The sequence below is a fragment of the Dermacentor andersoni genome, chromosome 1 (genome assembly GCF_023375885.2).
Source record: "Dermacentor andersoni chromosome 1, qqDerAnde1_hic_scaffold, whole genome shotgun sequence".
In the NCBI taxonomy this organism is placed as follows: domain Eukaryota; kingdom Metazoa; phylum Arthropoda; class Arachnida; order Ixodida; family Ixodidae; genus Dermacentor; species Dermacentor andersoni.
Window position 1 is genome coordinate 24,244,176 of NC_092814.1, and position 18,069 is coordinate 24,262,244.

General features: G+C 43.6%; 1 protein-coding gene across 2 annotated transcripts in view; it reads right to left on the bottom strand.

The window, feature by feature from the left end:
* Window positions 1-18,069, bottom strand: part of Ide (Insulin degrading metalloproteinase) — a 267,382-nt gene that overhangs the window by 129,121 nt on the left and 120,192 nt on the right. For both annotated transcript variants that reach the window (XM_050192991.3, XM_055061253.2), the window contains exons 12-13: window positions 12,320-12,423; window positions 387-489 (exon numbers count right to left, since the gene is read on the bottom strand). In XM_050192991.3, coding sequence (XP_050048948.1) covers window positions 387-489; window positions 12,320-12,423 — 207 coding nt within the window. The remainder of the gene's footprint in view (window positions 1-386; window positions 490-12,319; window positions 12,424-18,069) is intronic.

Here is an 18,069-nt window from a genome sequence, read left to right on the forward strand (position 1 = left end):
TTCTACTCAGCCACGCTCACTCTGAGTGAGTTAGTCCGAGTGAGTTGGTCTGAGTGAGTCAAATCATGAGTTTGCCAACCTATGTATGAGAGGCAAATAAGTAAAATAAGTAGTGCATAATTACATCCGCATTTAAGCAGTGAACAGAGCTTCGTGAAATAAGAAAAGGAGGAGATATGTGTCTGCAACCAGCTGCCTATGACAGGAATGACAGGTCGTGCATAATTTCTTCAATTCAATTAGTAAGTACAAGTAATTTCCCTATATTGTCCTTGGTGTCTTTGTTTGTTGGCTTCTCATGATATGCCTACTATAGTGTTGCAATACACAACCTGAAACACCTTGCACACTGAACCTCCAAAATTTTTAAGAAACTGAAAGTTTACCTGCATTACAGAGTCGGGAATGTTCTCCAATTTGTACTGCGTGCCGTACCACTTTTCCACAGAATCCGTCTGCCCCATGAAGCGTTTGGCAACCACAGCAATCCTACAACATCAATAGCAGTGCCTTCAGGACAGCCATACTTACCTCATCAGTGCTCATTTGCCATTGCCGCCTTACAAATGGCAAGGCTGAAATAAAAATACTATGCAGTAGACTTTCGTTCATTTGACTATGGTTAATTCCATTTTTCGGCTAATTTAATCCCAACTGAAGGTCCCAGCCAGAACCCATGCATTTCCATGGGCCCAAACTTTCATTATTTCACTCCTAAAATTGGCCTTCGCCAGATAATTTGAACTTGCAAGCACACACCTGACCACTATGGTGACCCAAATAGCAAACCCTTTGGTGGCAGTGCCTGTCTCGGCAGACCTTTGGGAACAGTGAACATATTGAACACATGCCACCTCCTATCAAGAACGCCCATTTTCAGCCTGTCCAAGGAAGATTTTCAAGCAATAACCGCAGCTCAAAATGTCCGATTACGGTATTTACCTGATTCTAACATACAGCATGGGTTTTTTTTTTTTTTTTTTCAGGAAAATTGGGCCGAAAATTGCCTGCGCAGAGCAATAGGGTACGAAATCAAAACACCCTTTGAGGCGTTCAAATGCTTTACCGCATAACACAAACGTCCCGTGGCGAAGCGAACTTTAAAAACAACGCAACAAAGACTACTTAAAACTGGCCACCATTCTGCAACACACAATTTTCTTGCTAAAAATTCGGGTGTGCATTATATTCCTACTTGGTTCAGGAACTTTAATGTAATTTCTACATTAGTTTTCTACTTTGGGCACACAGAAAGTGGGTGCGCATTTGATTTGGGCTATGTTTGATTCTGGCAATTACTGCCAGTGTAGTATGTTTTGGTGTGTTAGAAGGTTACGCTAGGAGAGCGGTTTCTGTTTCAGCCGGCAGAGCATGTGGTGTATTGTCGCACGTCACAACAGCCAAAAGAGACACCACTCTCCTATCATAATCGTTCGCACTCACCATGATTCTGACAGGACGCTGACTAGAAGTGGGCGAATTGACAGGCACATGAGAACAAAAGCATGCGCAATGCCATATCTTCACACCAGACACTTACTCCATTAGAGGGCGCACAAATGTGATTTTGCATACGCTTGCGCAGATCCCATAATATTTTGTCCCTGCCTGTACTTATGCAATATTCCGCCACAGACACATGTCACACTCTTTGACCATGAACGCCATAAGAAAGGTACACGAGGTGCTGCTAAATAACTGCATTCTAAAACAATGACAACTTGTGAAAACTATGCACTTTTGATAAATTATAAGCAAACTGCCACTGGAACAGTCAATGCTCTGTAAAAGGGCAACTCCGGCAGTTTTTTGGTGTTAGCGGATGCCGATGAAATTCACTGGGTACGTTCCTCTGAACACTTCTGTCATGTCTTCAAAAAAGCAAGTTTGAGAGTTGCATAGATTGTTTACAAATGAATTTAATTAATTGCCTTGCACACCCTACCTTGCCTCCTCCTCAGTCACAAGCCACATTGTGTATAACGTCAGGAGTGTTTAATGCAGAGCATGGCAGGATTACGCAGACGAAAGTGACGAGAGCATTGAGGAATCGACGATCGTGAGCTGGTACATGGCGTGAGAAGTTGCAGTCGCGAGAAGTTGTGTTCCCTGTAGACGTAAGCTGCATGAACTTCAGCCCTCGCTATCAGCACACACAGTCTGAGCCAATGCTGATCGTGTTCAGCCAAGGTTAAGCCTATATGTCACAGTCGCGTAGTTCATGCGTCTGCTGCTGGCGGGCCTGAGCAACTGACATGAAGCTAATCCATCAGGATGAAGAAAACTCCTTCTGCAGTTCAGTTTTGACCGTACGGATTTGAAATAAACCATTCCTCATTTCGCACAGTGCAGACACAAAAAGCGGCAAGCGATGGCACGGAGCAGTATTGACATCGGTACGTTGTCCTATGTTTTCGACGGAAAGCTGCCCGCCGGACTTACCAGCACTTCCCTAAATGAACTGCGACCACGACCACGAACATGGAACATGTACGAACGTACATATTTGTATGTACGTATTACCATGCAGACTCATTATTTAGCTTCCGAGGTGCACTGCTTGCCTCGTATCCCAAATGGGCAACAAGCGTAGGCCCCTCAATACAGCAGCGTATACAACCACCTCATTAAGCTGCCAATGGTGTCTACACCGGCATCGGCTTTTCCACGAGAAAACTACGCATTCTCGCAAAGTCCTCATCTATGTACATTTTACGGAACATATTGTGTGCAGGAAAAGAATACGAAGAATGATAAGTAGGCAGCTAAACAACGCTCCCATACTACGGTCTCCTACTCGCTGTTTTTGAAGGTGTGTGGTCATTCATATCAGTGCAATTCAGATTGATGCAACGGTGTTTACATGCACAAAATCTGCTTGTTTTGATATGTTCTGACAGTAATTGATGTCACCGATGAGCGGCTATAGCACTATATCTCAAGCGAACGAGGAGTGGTCGCTGTACCTGCCAATGTAAACAAATTTGCACCATTCGGTACTTTGGACTGTCAGCGGCGTTCTTGCGGGATACAAATGCGGAAAGTCGTGCTCCACATCTTACAGTGAGCATGCGAAGCGCTTCCTTGAGAAGGGGTATAACACCTAAAAATAGCAAGCAGCATGTATAAAATCAGTGGTTAGGGCTACCCTTTGTCTTCATGTTGCAGCATGATATGTAGAGCATGGGCGCTGGCTCTCGTGGTGGTGGGTCGAAGGTGAACGGCGATTCGTAACTATTGAATTTGTCAGAATCATAACTGTCAATATTTGACAGATCCGAAGAGCTGGTGTAGCTGACATATTGTCACCCGAAGGTCCGGCGCGGTCACAATTTAGCTGAGCGTCTGCTCTTCGCTGCCAGCAGGCGAGACCGGCATGCCTTGTGCACCTTTCCTGGTGGAGACACTTGTGACGTCACACGAAGAGGTTTGCTCGGCTGCTTGGTCAGATTTCAGTTTGGTTATTGCGGGTTTTTGCTTATTTAAAATTATTTTCTAATTTGAGTAACAATTCTACTATCAGATGCGTGACAGGGGGTCTTGAGAACCTAAATATTCCATCATTTTGAAATGGTAAAAAAATCGCCGGAGTAACAGGCATAATGAGAAACATGCACAAAAGAATAGCTTAGAGTTAACTGCACCAGGTTGCATGATTTCACCACTGCTCAAAGTATGCTCCCTTGACAGTGGCACAGAATATATTGAAAGCTATCACATTTAAATTATCACAGTTCATTCATTGGTGACTGTACATTACAACTGCCATAATGCAGTAATTGAATATTTCTGGCCACAGTCTCATCATCTTATGATGTGAAAGCATCAAATGGCCCTTGAGCGAAAAAGCTGGCATCTGTAGCAGCAAAACGGCACCTAAATTCCCATTGGGTGCGACACCACGTCATGTGCACACCTCAACGGAGCAAAGCGGGCAAAAGGGAACACCTGCTGACGTGCCAGGTGTTGCGTGAGAGGAGAGGGCATTGCCACGGCGTCACATAGCCCTCGCTCTCAGAACCCTATGTTATCTGCGCGTTCCTTGTCCACGCAAGCTCTCGCCTGCATTCTAACTTCACCTCAATAATAGCTATAAAGAAATTAATGGATAATAAAAGCAGAAGAAATCCGAAAGGAAAAACATTGGCAGTAGTAAGTTTCGAACCTACGACCCCACGCTCAGAAACCAAGTGTCTTAACCATAAAGCAGGCCTGTGCACTCTGTTTTATGACGTCATGGTACTTGGACCAAAACTTCCATTGCCAAGCTCAGCTTGACGAAAGCAGTGATGTTAAAATCACCACAGCTTACTCGGGAGCATTCCCATTAGATTCTATGGTAGTCAGGCAAGGCAGCATGATGTCACAGATCGAAGTGCACCTTGTGCCATCTAGGAGGCAATGGCCCAAGTGTCTCAATGCGCTCACTTGCCCACAAGGAGTTCACAACTCCGGCTCAGTGGCATTCAATAAGACATTAATGGTTTCGTATTCGCAACTCATAAGTGCTTAGGTATACTCGGATTATTTTATTTCAAGTTGAGTGTTACAGTTCTTCATTACAATACTGAGTACACCACGACTTACATAATAATCACCACTTTTGCACATTTCTGAGTTGTATTTGAAGATTGCAGGCAAGAACAAGTGTTGATAATTAAATTAAAAGTTCACTTCATCTCTTGCATTGAATACATTGCATTTTCTGTAGAATTACTTGCAATTATGGCTCAACAACACAATAAAACATCCACATTTACCATAATGAAGGGCTGAAGGAATAAATTGCATGGTGCACTCACTGAATTTTTGTACTTGGCACATTACAGGCTGTATGTTACGTCACATGCTATCAATTTTATAAAGATCTTAAAAGTTTGTGTTAACGAGAGAGTAACTGTTACAGTTAACTACACAAGCAATATTAAATGGTCTATTTTGCCAAACAGCATGCACGTAAACTAGCACTCACTTTATTATAAAGATATTACAATAGACTTTAGGACACACATGAATGTACCTTAGAGATTTGTTGAACTCCTTCGTTCACATTAAAAAAAAGGGGGGGGGCACCCAGCTGGCTTTCCAGCTTGCGCAAAGGATATAGGCACTAAATATTAAGCCAGAAAATAAACAAACATTGCAAAATCTGCAAATAAAGTTGTCTTTTGGCACCTTGTGAGAAAAATTATTTTCATCATGATGCACCTACAAGAAATAACTAGGCTGTCAGTGATATTGAGAACATACCCTACTATATGCGGTGTTTTATTTAATGTTAACATAATATTTAGAGATCACTTGTGACATGTACCAAAATTCAACTTCTTGAGCTAGGTAGATTATTATCAGAGGCCAAAATTATTTACACAAAAAATGACAGTGAATATTTGACTAATTAGAAAAGTTTGGCCAATTCACATTTAAACTAATTACTTTACACCACATATCACAATTTAAAAATTGTAGGTGGCGACTTTTAAAGTCATGTCCCTTGGAACAAATTTGGGAATGACGCCTTACAAAATATACGTTCCCATACGAAATGTATTGGTGTTCCAGTAACTTTTGAGCTTGAATGCATAAAAAGGCATGTTAAAAAGGTGGAAGAGTCTATGTTTATGGCAAGTTTGACTGCGTTTATCTCAAAATTAATGCTAGTTTCAAAATTCATCCCAAGTCGATATGCCTTGTTAAGTCATTGCCTTGCAATTAGTGTAGTATTGCTATATATTTAGCTAATCAAACTTCTAAATGATTACTCTAGCGCATATATTTCAGTTAGTGTATTGCAATATATGTGCTAGAGTAATCAGAAGTTGAATTAGCAACATTTTTTTCATTATTACACTATGTAAATTTGTTTCCAGTGTAAGTAATGTATACCTCTTGAAGTATTCAACCTCAATAAGTAAGTTTCTTCTAAATGCCACAGGAAATTTTTAGAAATTGTATTAATGTTAAAATAAAGCAGCTGATATACAACATAGAAAGCAACCACTTTGTCATTGCAATTCACCACAACTCCACTCCCTCTTAATAAATGCCTCGATAGCATTTTTTTAAAATGAAGTTTCAGTCCCTGCATGTGTGATTAGACCTGGAGTCACAGTATCATTCAACGCAAAGTCTTGCCTATCTTTTATTCTCCAATAACTAATATAACACTTGATCAGGTTTAACACTGCAAAGGCGCACGTACCTAAATATGTGTACATGAGCACTTTTGCATTTTGTCCCCAATTGAATTATTCATTTTCAGGCTCATACAGCAGAGGGTATATGCTAAAAAATGTGCATCTCTAGCTATAATATTACACAGCAAATAAAAAAACAACAGGAAGAGAGCACAAACAAAACTAATGAAAAACAGCAGTGTATTCATGGGCAGAAAGTTCATTTTTCCCAGGGATGCACCTTTAAACCTTCGCCAATTCGCTTTTGTGCTGATAGCTTATGTGGCAAAAAAGAGAAAAATACCATCGGTGCACTTTATTTACGTAAGACAACCGCTACCACAGCTTGTTTCTAACACCAAATGCCATGTGTTGCTTCAGGAGGGGGGGAGGGTGCAGATAAGGAACTAGCTCAATCACAATGTTTTTCTTTACTTCCTTTATTTCCTCCTGGCTAACTCAGAGGGAGCTTATTCGAGGGCACTGCTTTATGATGCGGGTGAGAGCACAGTCACATGGTATATTTGATATTTCGCGGGGTTTATTTATCAGTCAGAAAAATTAGTACGCAATTAGCACGTCGTTGAAAATACCGAAATTAGAAGTCCCTTGGCTCTGCCTTCAAATGCCTCATTGACACTTTGATAATTAGGATACTATGTCTCGAGTTGGACAATTAAATCTCAGTAACGATAAAATTACTGGCAGCTACATCACTGTACTGTAAACAATTTGCACTAGGTTTTCTTCCAGTAATGCATTGCTCTTTTTTTAAATCTTGGTGCATGATAGTTAATTGGGACACCCTTTATATATTTATGATCTCTGCATGCAAGTGACGACGTTTCCATCCCCAGTAAATGTTCTAAACAGGCACGTACCCAGGATTTTTTTCGGTGTATCTCACAGGTACTCCTGTGAGATACACCTCCCCTTTACTTGGCAAAAACAAGGAACCAGATCACATGGACTCGTGCAGGAAAGAAGCGCAGGAAGAACACTGCCAAGGACAAGTAAACTAGCGAAAGTGTAAAATGAAGATTTCTAGTTGCGTTTTTCTGAATTAGCTCTGAAAGAATTGTAGAGAAATACATATTTGCGGAACAATCACAGTTCTTTTGGATCCCTCGTTTTCAGCTTACCAAGTGAAGTACCAAAACCGACTCGCAGTGTTATTTGGGAAGTTGCCTAACGATGCGTGGCTGCCCTTCCCGTACAACCGCGTAGTTCGCAAGACGCCGCGGTTTAACCTTCCGTTTAACGGAAGGTTAAAAACACCCCTATATAAGCACAGCAGATAAGTGTCTTCGTCAGGCGGATCGACTGATAACTGTGCAAGTGTCATTCAAAACACACGGAATCATTCTCTAGTTCTGGCAGGGTTTTCTCTACTTCCTTTTTAAATAAAAAGATGTTGATCCATAAATATTTTCAGAAACAACGGTTACATTTGTTAATTTGTGCTTTTCCTTCCTGTTTGGCTGTTGCCTCGGCTCTCTCCCATTAGTAGATCGCTTAATTTCTCAACTCCTTGTAACTCTTGTTTCCAGGTACCAATTTTGCACGCAAAGTGCTGTACAATTAGGGAGAAACCAGACGAGGTAACCGGTGACATTCATATTTCTTGTAGGTTTAACAGTTTTTGCAGGGTTTGATAATGGACGCTGTTTCGCATGATTTTATTTTGCACCTTATCTAACCGATATTACGGGTATATGGTTCCGAGGATCTGCCAGCATCGCGGCGGTCTGCCACTCAAGGAAATAATGAAGACAAATGAAAAGTTAAACACAACTGGCATTTTCTCCGGCCGCAACTCGTACCACGAGCATACAGACCAGCTGACTACAAACTGAATCCCTTTCCTGGTCCCTGGATCAGTCTAGGCAAAGAAGGTTGAACTAACGAAGCAAGAGCGATGCATGTGACCGTTGCAATACATGGTGGCAACTGAACGCACCTTGAGTTAAATGTGCGGGCACCAAATCGATAGAAAACTGACCTTCACACCCCGGGAGATTCCGATAACTACCACTATCCAAAAGGTGTGAAAAAGGCAGCAAAATGTTAACCGCCGAATAGTTGTCAAGTCTCAAGATTAATTTGTAGGCACTTTAGGAATGTGTGTGGTGGCATGGGCGAGGGGGGGGGAGGCCCAGGCCCCCCCCTTGGCCCCCCCCCTTGGGCACGTGCCTGGTTCTAAATTTTTAGAAATGTTTTTTTTTTCATGAGTCGTTAGCATTGTTTAATGGAAAGACAAGTATTCTGAGACACACAACATCGACATCCATTTCACACACCATTGATAAAAGACTCTGCCCGAAGGAAGGGGGTTAACCGAGGGGCCCGATTTTTATTAGTCATATCATAAGAAGCCAACAAACACTGACACCAAGGACAACATAGGGGAAATTACTTGTGCTTAATAAATGAAATAAAGAAACGATAAATTAATGGAAATTAAAGTGGATGAAAAAACAACTTGCCGCAGGTGGGAACCGAACCCACAACCTTCTCATTTCGCGTGCGATGCTCTACCAATTGAGCTACCGTGGCGCTGTTTCCCTATCCACTTTCTTGGGTATTTATGTGTCCTAGTAGAACCCTGGGAGTGTTAGCCAGCGCCACCACTCACAGACCTTGGCGGCGGACATGGAACGTCCTTTTTGCCACAGGCGTCACGAGAATGTGATCTTTTTTGGGTGAAGGAAACTGGGGACGTATTCTGGAACGTTCGCCGGGCACGCGCTGATTGGAGATTTTAGCAAAACCGGAAATAAAACAGTGCCATTTAGTAGTTCCGGCCTACATCATTTTAAAGTCATGGTGCCGATGGTTGCTCTCGACATGTATTGAATAAATGAACATGTCTTTTGGCGTCTCTTGGCGTTCGGTTGGTGGTGGAGTGTAGTAGAGATAAGATAGGTGGTAGTTTATAGTAGCCTTTTTGGTGGCGTTTTAACGCGTTGTTTCGTGGCGACGTTTGTTGATTCATATAAAATAAAACATTTCGCACCTCCTTATTCAATTTATTTTACCTAAAGAGGCCATCAGCAAACATAGTCAGTGAGCAGAACCCGTACTGCGGCCACTACACTCGAAAACAACACACCCGAGCCGCTCTGCACTAGCCGGGCGTGACCTCTTATGTGATATGAAGCGTTCGAGAGCGCGTTGGTAGTGCACGCTGATGTCACGGGTAAGCAGTCGCTTGGCTTATTGAATGTGACTTTCACGGCGGCGAAACTTTAGCGAAAAGCGAACGTTTCAGAATACGGCCCCTGGTCAATAAACCCACATATGCTACCTGAAGGCATCAATGTAGCCGGATTCGAGACCCTCGTTATGTAATGAACGAGAAGAAAGGGGGTTAACCGAGGGGCCTGATTTTTATTAGTCATATCATAAGAAGCCAACAAACACTGACACCAAGGACAACATAGGGGAAATTACTTGTGCTTAATAAATGAAATAAAGAAACAATAAATTAATGGAAATTAAAGTGGATGAAAAAAGAACTTGCCACAGGTGGGAACCGAACCCACAACCTTCGCATTTCACGAAGGTTGTGGCTAACACTCCCAGTGTTCTACTAGGACACATAAATACCCAAGAAAGTGGATGGGGAAACAGCGCCGCGGTAGCTCAATTGGTAGAGCATCGCACGCGAAATGCGAAGGTTGTGGGTTCGGTTCCCACCTGCGGCAAGTTGTATTTTCATCCACTTTAATTTCCATTAATTTATCGTTTTTTTTATTTCATTTATTAGGCACAAGTAATTTCCCCGATGTTGTCCTTGGTGTCAGTGTTTGTTGGCTTCTTATGATCTGCCCGAAGGGGTCACTGAAGTCTGTAGTTCAAAACTAGGAATTTTTGTTTAATTTACCTACATGTTGTGGTCCTGCTATGGCAATCTGCACGTTTGAAGTGCCAGCTAGGTCATGCCTGTGGCAGCAACAGCCGGTAAGCACATATAAATTTTTTTTATGCATTTCTCGAATGCCATGCGACATCTATAAATTTATCAAATGTATCAAATTTTTCAGACTGCACATATAACAAGGTATACAGCCTTGCCCCTAAGAGTACTTTGGCAGCAGCGGAATTAGTGCGTGGTCACAAATGTGTACAAAGCGCGAAAATGGATACGAAGTGACACCCAACAGATCCTCATGAAATAGCGGCCAGTGTGCGTTGTTTCTCCTCCTTTTGGCTTCAATTATATCCTGTGTACCATGCGTAACATTCAAGAGGACAAAGTCTTACGATGTTAGGACCCATTCAGCAGAAAGGACATTGCTCAAGAACATTGCTTCCGGTAAGGGATCAGATTTTGTTGAAAGCAACGGAGATGACATTGACTAGTAAGTACTTATTCCACTAATATTTTCATCTTTGCGTTCTGACAGGAAAGATTAAAAAAGCTGCCGGATGCATTACTCCAAGAAATACCTTCGTCAGCAAATGTTCAGAGGAACTTCTAATAGAGAAGGAAATTACATTTTCTTCCACCTAAGACGCAGTTATGCTGCCTCACTAACAGCAAGACAAATTGTATACTCCATACAAATACTTTGAAATGTATGTGCCCGAATCGTTTTTTGAGTACGTCACAGAGTACACACTGCTCTGTGACGCAGCGTCCAGACATCCCGAACACAAGCACATCTGAAGAAATAGGAAAGCTCTTTATTGTACATCAAGGATTATCCAGAAGGACAGAGGACAACGCTTCAAGACTTGATGCACTTTTGACTAGAGTTTGTAGAGGCATTCATTATATCTATGCCAAACGCAAGGAAGTGTTGAAAACTATCAAATGAAATTGAAGACTGCTGCCTCAACTCTTCTTGGGAAAAACACGTTCAGTGGCTCAACATAGATGCCCTGTATGATGCTGTTGAGCAATAGCCTGAATGTTGGAAAACAAGTAGATTCGTCCAGTTGGAATTCGGAAGGATGCACGGGTGACTCCAGAATATTTTGCTGAAGTGCCAGGTGTCACTGTGTCGTGGGAAGAAGCGGAGTTGATTCTTCAAAGATTTCACAACTAAAATCCCTCTGCTGGTTACATGACCATTAAGGTGCTTTGTACTCAATAGTATACCCTACTGTAAAAAACAAATCTTGTTTGTTTTTTCTCAACTGTGTCATTTGCTCTTATCTGCTTGCATAGCGGAGGTTTAGAGCGAAAGAAAAAAAATTCTTTTGGTGGAAAATGGAGAACGTTGTCTGAAAGGGTTGAGCAAGCCATCTACCATCCATTAGCCAGAGTTGGGATGTGGCCACACTGGCGAGAATTTGTACCCATGATCTCATAATCAATAGCCAGACATTTCTTTCCTAAAGTTGTGCCTTGGATAAACAATTTTACAACTAAACTGGCTTTTAAAGTAAGGTGTTATGCCTTTTATTTATTTTTAACAATACTGGACTACATAGTATTCAGGACATCTATAAAACTAATCCACTATGCACAGAACATACTAGTACACTATAATCCTGAAAGCAAGATTTATGGGGAAGCTTGACTCTCTTGCACACACTTATGTTGTTTTCTCTGCATGGCTCTTACATCTCTTGCAGTACAGCTTCGATGTGTAGCTAAGCACTGCTGGCGATCAGTGTAGTCACAGAAAAGTACGAGAGATGGCATGAGTGTTGCGCTGCTAACGCCACCTAACAGCGGGGTTACTTGGGCGTAAAAGGGAATAGTCTCTCTCTGGCTTGTGGTTGGCTGGGTGTGCGTACATTTCGTGCGCGCCGGCACACTTTGTGGGACTGTCCAGTGAAAGGCTTGGCAGTAAGGCACCAGGATGGACTAACACTATTGTTCGAACGCATCACCATTCACTTGACTGTACACATGAACAATTAGGCGTTGGTGCCTGGCATGGGGCGAATGTATTCGCTTGATATCCTGTCGTGGTGGGTCGGTCGGACTTGCTTGATTTGTCAGCACCAATTGACATGTTCCATTGGTTGCAATTCGGCTAGCTGGCATTGGTGTATGAAAGGCACAATAAATGCCCTCGTGATTGTTTGCACTACTGTATTGTCATTCCTTTGTCCTTAGGCACGTTTGAGACCCCACAGAGTTAAGATTCCAAAGAGGGGGAAAAAACTTGACAGTCAGCACTCACCGTACATTGTCAGGCCTGAGGTAATGCAGTAGATCTTTAATCAAATCTGGTCGATACTCTTCTAATAAATATGGCCCAGCAAGAACATCTTGGAATGGAAAAAGCTGAAAAAGAAAGTGAAACTGATCAGAACTACAAAAAACTATAAACGACCAAAAGGATTTTGTGGCTGCCAGAGTGTGCTGGACCACATGGAAAACAGTGCTACCAGAGGCAGGAATTTTATCTATGGCACGTGAAGCACACAACACCCCAAAAAGGAGTGCTGGGCAGATCGTGCAATCAGTGTGCTCTGCTGCACATATAGACAGTTTAAATTTCATAAGTAACTCTTCAGAGTTTCAAACATTGAAAATGCTGCCATTTGCAGGATTGATTATGCACTTACGAGATGAAGGAATGCAGACATGATGCTGATGTGTGGAGTTTTATGGCGCAAGGGCCAGGTGTGGCCAAAGAGCGCCATGTCTGTGGTAATAAGTTTGCGGTGTAATTATGATTGCTATGAAGTTGGTGTGAGGTGGCTGTAAAGAGGCCTTAAAATATACGCTCTAAAGTGCGTAAAATCTGTATGATAAAATTATGGCGATGACGTATGACTTGTACTATGAAAATTTAGATGCATATAAAAAGAATGATACGATAGGTAAAATATATCACGATTATAAGAAATGCCAGAGCACTACTGCCTCCTTAGAGCCCTTGAAGCACAAGGGCCTGGAGGCATGTGCTACGCAAAACAATTATCGCAGTGGCATCCTCTCTCGAGAGGAGGCGCTACGAATTCATGGGACTAATAACATGTAAGACGACATCTCTGAGGAAACCTAGGACACTGTTTGTATTAAAAAGCGGTTCTGGACCGAGAAACATTAGAGGATGAAGAGGAATGTTTTGGCGGTATGCTAAGGAAAAATGTCTCCTTCTCTCAGATTCGGCTTCCCGACACTCCAGGAGGACGTGGAGTACGGTCAGCCTCTCCCCGCATCTACCACAGTTTGGAGGCTCACTTCCGGTCAGTAGAAAGTTATGGGTGCCATATGTGTGTCCTATTCTTAAACGACAGAATAGGACATCTGTTCGGCGCGATTTTGTTGTAGAGGGCCAGAGTCCTAACTGTGGCTTTATTAGGTGGAGCTTATTATCTCTTTCCGCGTCCCACATGCGTTGCCAGTGGGCCCGCAGCCGCCTTCGCAAGAAAGGCCTCAGATCTGCGACAGGCACCTCGGCGGTAGAGTTAACGGCTTGCGATGCTATAGACGTGGCCATCTCGTCCGCCAGAACGTTGCCCTCGATGTTCCTATGGCCAGGCACCCAGCATATAATGATATGCTGGTTAGATATGTACGCTTTGCACAAGACGGAATATAGTTCATTAAGTACTGGATTTTTGTGTCTATAGGGTGACATCAAGGCCTTCACGACGCTCAGGGAGTCTGTATATATCGCTGACTTTTGGAGTTTTGATTTTCTTATATGCTTCACAGCAGTCAGTAATGCGTAGGCCTCGGCCGTAAATATACTTGTTTCCGGATGTAGTGCATCGGATTCTGAGAAGGATGGGCCGACGGCAGCATACGACACCCCGGCATTAGACTTCGAAGCGTCTGTGTAGAACTCTGCGCAGAAGTGCTTGTGCTGCAGTTCTAGGAAATGAATTCGTATTTCGATCTCTGGTGCGTGTTTTGTTACCTCTAAAAAGGATATGTCGCATTCTATGACCTGCCACTCCCAAGACGGTAACAATTGGGTTGGATGCATTAGGCGAGGCTCGAGTAGTGGGACATGTATCTCATCACTAAGCTCCCTCACTCGAAGCGAGAAAGGCTTTCTTACAGAGGGGCGATTATGGAAAAGTGTAGTGCAGGTCATATCGTTAACAGTGTTAAAACATGGATGTTGATTATTGGAGTGCACTTTAAGGAAGTATGTGAAGCTGATGTAAGATCTTTGCAGATTGAGTGGCCATTGATTCGATTCTACATACAAGCTTTGAATGGGGCTAGTTCTGAATGCGCCTGTGGCCAGACGGATACCCAGGTGGTGGATGGGATCCAGCATCTTTAGTGCACTCGGGGCGGCAGGGCTGTACACTATGGCGCCATAGTCTAACCGAGATTGAATAAGGCTCTTATAAATATTTATTATACATTTCCTGTCGCTACCCCATGTTGTGTGTGATAGCGTCTTTAGTAAGTTCATAGTTTTTAGGCATTTAGTTTTGAGATATCTTATGTGCGAGATGAAAGTAAGCTTAGAGTCAAGTATTACACCTAGAAATTTCTGTTCTTTGTTGACAGGTATTTGTTGTCCACCCAGTTCCATGCCCGGGTCTGGAACCAGGCCTCTCTTTCTTGTAAAGAGAACACATGAACTTTTGCGGGGGTTGACTTTAAATCCATTTTCGTCTGCCCACTTGGATATCTTGTTCAAACTCTGCTGTACTTGTCTTTCGCACACTGCAAGGTTACACGATTTAAAACCTATTTGTATGTCATCTACGTACACGGAATAAAATATAGCTGGTGGTAATGAAGCGTGGAGTGTGTTCATTTTAACTATAAAGAGCGTGCAGCTGAGCACACCTCCCTGGGGTACACCAGTCTCCTGTATAAATGGACGTGATAGTACATTCCCGACTTTCACGCGGAAGGTACGGTTGGACAGGTAACTTTCTATCAGTTTTAGCATATTGCCATGGATGCCCATTCTCGACAAGTCTCGCAAGATTCCGTACTGCCACGTTGTGTCGTACGCCTTCTCCATATCCAGAAATATCAATAGGAAAAACTGTTTGTGGACGAAAGCATCGCGAATATATCCTTCAATACGTACAAGATGATCGGTTGTGGACCGCCCTTCTCTAAAGCCACACTGACAGGGATCTAGCACTTTCTTCAGTTCAAGGAAGTGAATTAGTCGTCGATTAATCATTTTTTCAAATACCTTACAAAGGCAGCTTGTGAGGGCTATCGGGCGGTAACTTGCCACTGAGGAAGGGTCTTTGCCTTGTTTCAAAACAGGGACCACAATGGCTTGTTTCCATGTGGTTGGAAGGTACCCCACAGCCCAAATAGTGTTAAAAAGTGCAAGTATTGTAACTTGCGTGTCACTGTGTACGTTTTTAATCATTTCATACATTATTCTGTCCGATCCTGGCGCAGAGCTCTTGCATGCGTTCAAGGCAGCTCTCAACTCTGCAATACTAAAAGGACGGTTGTATGGTTCATTCTGACGACATTTTCTGATTAGAGGCTTACATTCTTCTATTTGTTTGTGTTTGAGAAAGGATTGTGAATAATTTGTTGAACTTGACACGTTCTCAAAATGCTCCCCAAGTGAGTCTGCCTGGTCTTGTAGTGTATCGCCCTGTGTGTTTACCAGGGGGAGTGAATGTGTTTGCCGCCCTCTAATCCTAGTAACTCTGTTCCAGGCTTTGGCCTCATCCCTAAACGAGTTAATACTCGATAAAAACTTGTGCCAGCTTTCTCTTCTGGCCTGTCGGCGGGTTTGCCTGCCTTGGGACTTTATTTTTTTAAAGTTCATAAGATTCTCTGCAGTGGGAGAAGCGCGTAGCAACCCCCAAGCCTTGTTCTGATTCTTACGGGCGATCCTACATTCGCTGTTCCACCACGGTACACGTCGTTTGCATGCCAGACCACTCACTTCGGATATGCATTTTGATGCGGCATCTATTATGAATGATGTAAGATACTCTACAGCAGCATCAATTTCTAGAGAAGACATGTCGGCCCATGAGATGTTAGTGAGAGTTCGAAATTTCTCCCAGTCAGCTGTGTCTATCTTCCACCTAGGAGCTTGCGGAGGATATTCGTTTTCTTAAGATGTTCTTATCAGTATGGGAAAGTGGTCGCTCCCGTAAGGATTCTTCGTAAATTCCCATTCAAGTTCGAGCAGTATAGACGGGGAAACTATACTAAGATCTATTGAAGAAAATGTTCTGTTTGCTAGAGAGTAATATGTGGGTTCCTTTTTATTCAGCAAGCACGCACCAGAAGAAAAGAGGAACTGTTCAACAAGACGACCTCGCGCGTCTGTACGAGTCGCCCCACAGGGAGCTGTGCGCATTGAAATCGCCAAGAACAACATAAGGTTCTGGCAATTCGTCTATAAATGACTGAAATTCATGCTTGTTTAATTTGAAGTGTGAGGGTACATAAAGCGAGCAAATGGTGACGAGTTTATTTAAAAGAACAGCTCGAACCGCCACTGCTTCAAGGGGCGTTTGTAGCTGTAAACCCTGACAGGAGATACTTTTATGAACCAAAATGGCAACACCGCCTGATGATACGACTGCATCATCGCGATCTTTGCGAAACTTGACATACGGTCGGAGAAAGTTTGTATGTTGTGGTTTTAGGTGTGTTTCTTGTAGACACAGCACTGTTGAATTGTGTTTTTGGATAAGCTCTTGCACATCATCAAGGTTCCTAAGAAGACCTCTGATGTTCCATTGAATTATTTGTGTATCCATATTGGAAGCAAATGGGTGCTGTGTATACAGAAACAGAAGTATTAATTACGCAGATTTCAGTGATTAAATTACAGAGCCCTTTCGAGGCCCTGTAATAGGGGTTTTGTTCTTTCTGGAGCGCTCGAGGGAGCCTCGCCGCTCCTTAGGCGCTTGGTGCGCCTTGAGAATGGGTGTAGTGTCCATCGCCTCTTGTGAGGCGCCGGACACGTGCTCTTGCGAGCGGGCAGTTACCAGCGAGGGTCCCGCCTTGGAGGGCAAGACCCCTGCGCCCACCAGCCCGGAGGTCGATGGGGCACCCTGCGGAATTTGGCTGCGCCGGCTGTTGCCAGCGCTAGAAGGGGCCGGGGAGGTTGGAGCAGCCTCGGCTGCGCCCACCTTCGGGGTCGATGGCCCCGTCTGCTGTGTTGACGAAGCAGCGCTAGCTGCAACCGCCGCGGGGGCAGATGGCGTAACTGCCGCCTCACTGCCTGTGGGTCGGACAGCCGCCGGAGACCGTTGTGACGCTGCCCCCTTACGCGCCACATCGGCAAAGCTACTCTTAGACAGGTATGACACCCGCCTACGTGCCTCCTTGAAAGATATGTTTTCTTTGACTTTGATTGTCACAATCTCTTTTTCTCTTTTCCAGGACGGGCAGGCGCGCGAGTATGCGGCATGCTCACCATCACAGTTGACACAATGTGGAGTGTTCTGGCACGTTTCGGAGGAATGTTCATTGTCACTGCACTTGGCACAAGTAAGCCGGCCTCGACAGTTCTGTGAACTGTGGCCGAAACGTTGGCACTTAAAGCATCTGAGAGGATTGGGAACGTATGGCCGAACACGAAGTTTGATATAACCAGCCTCGATGGACTCGGGAAGGACACTTGAGCCGAAAGTGAGTATCAGGTGTTTCGTCTTGATCTCTTTTCCATCTCTCCTCATCTTAATTCGTTTAACATTGATAACATTCTGGTCACTGAAGCCCTCCAAGAGTTCAGCCTCAGTGAGCTCCATCAAGTCATCGTCAGAGACAACACCACGGGTGGTGTTCATCGTGCGGTGAGGGGTTATAATTATTTGGGTTTCCCCAAATGACACTAGTGTTGACAATTTTTCATACTGTTTTTGATCGCGGAGCTCCAAGAGGAGATCACCGCTTGACATCCTAGACGCCTTATATCCAGGACCAAAGGCTTCAGTCAGTGACTTCGAAACAAGGAAGGGTGAGATAGTTCTTACTGGCTTATCTGGTTTTGCAGAATGGATGACATGG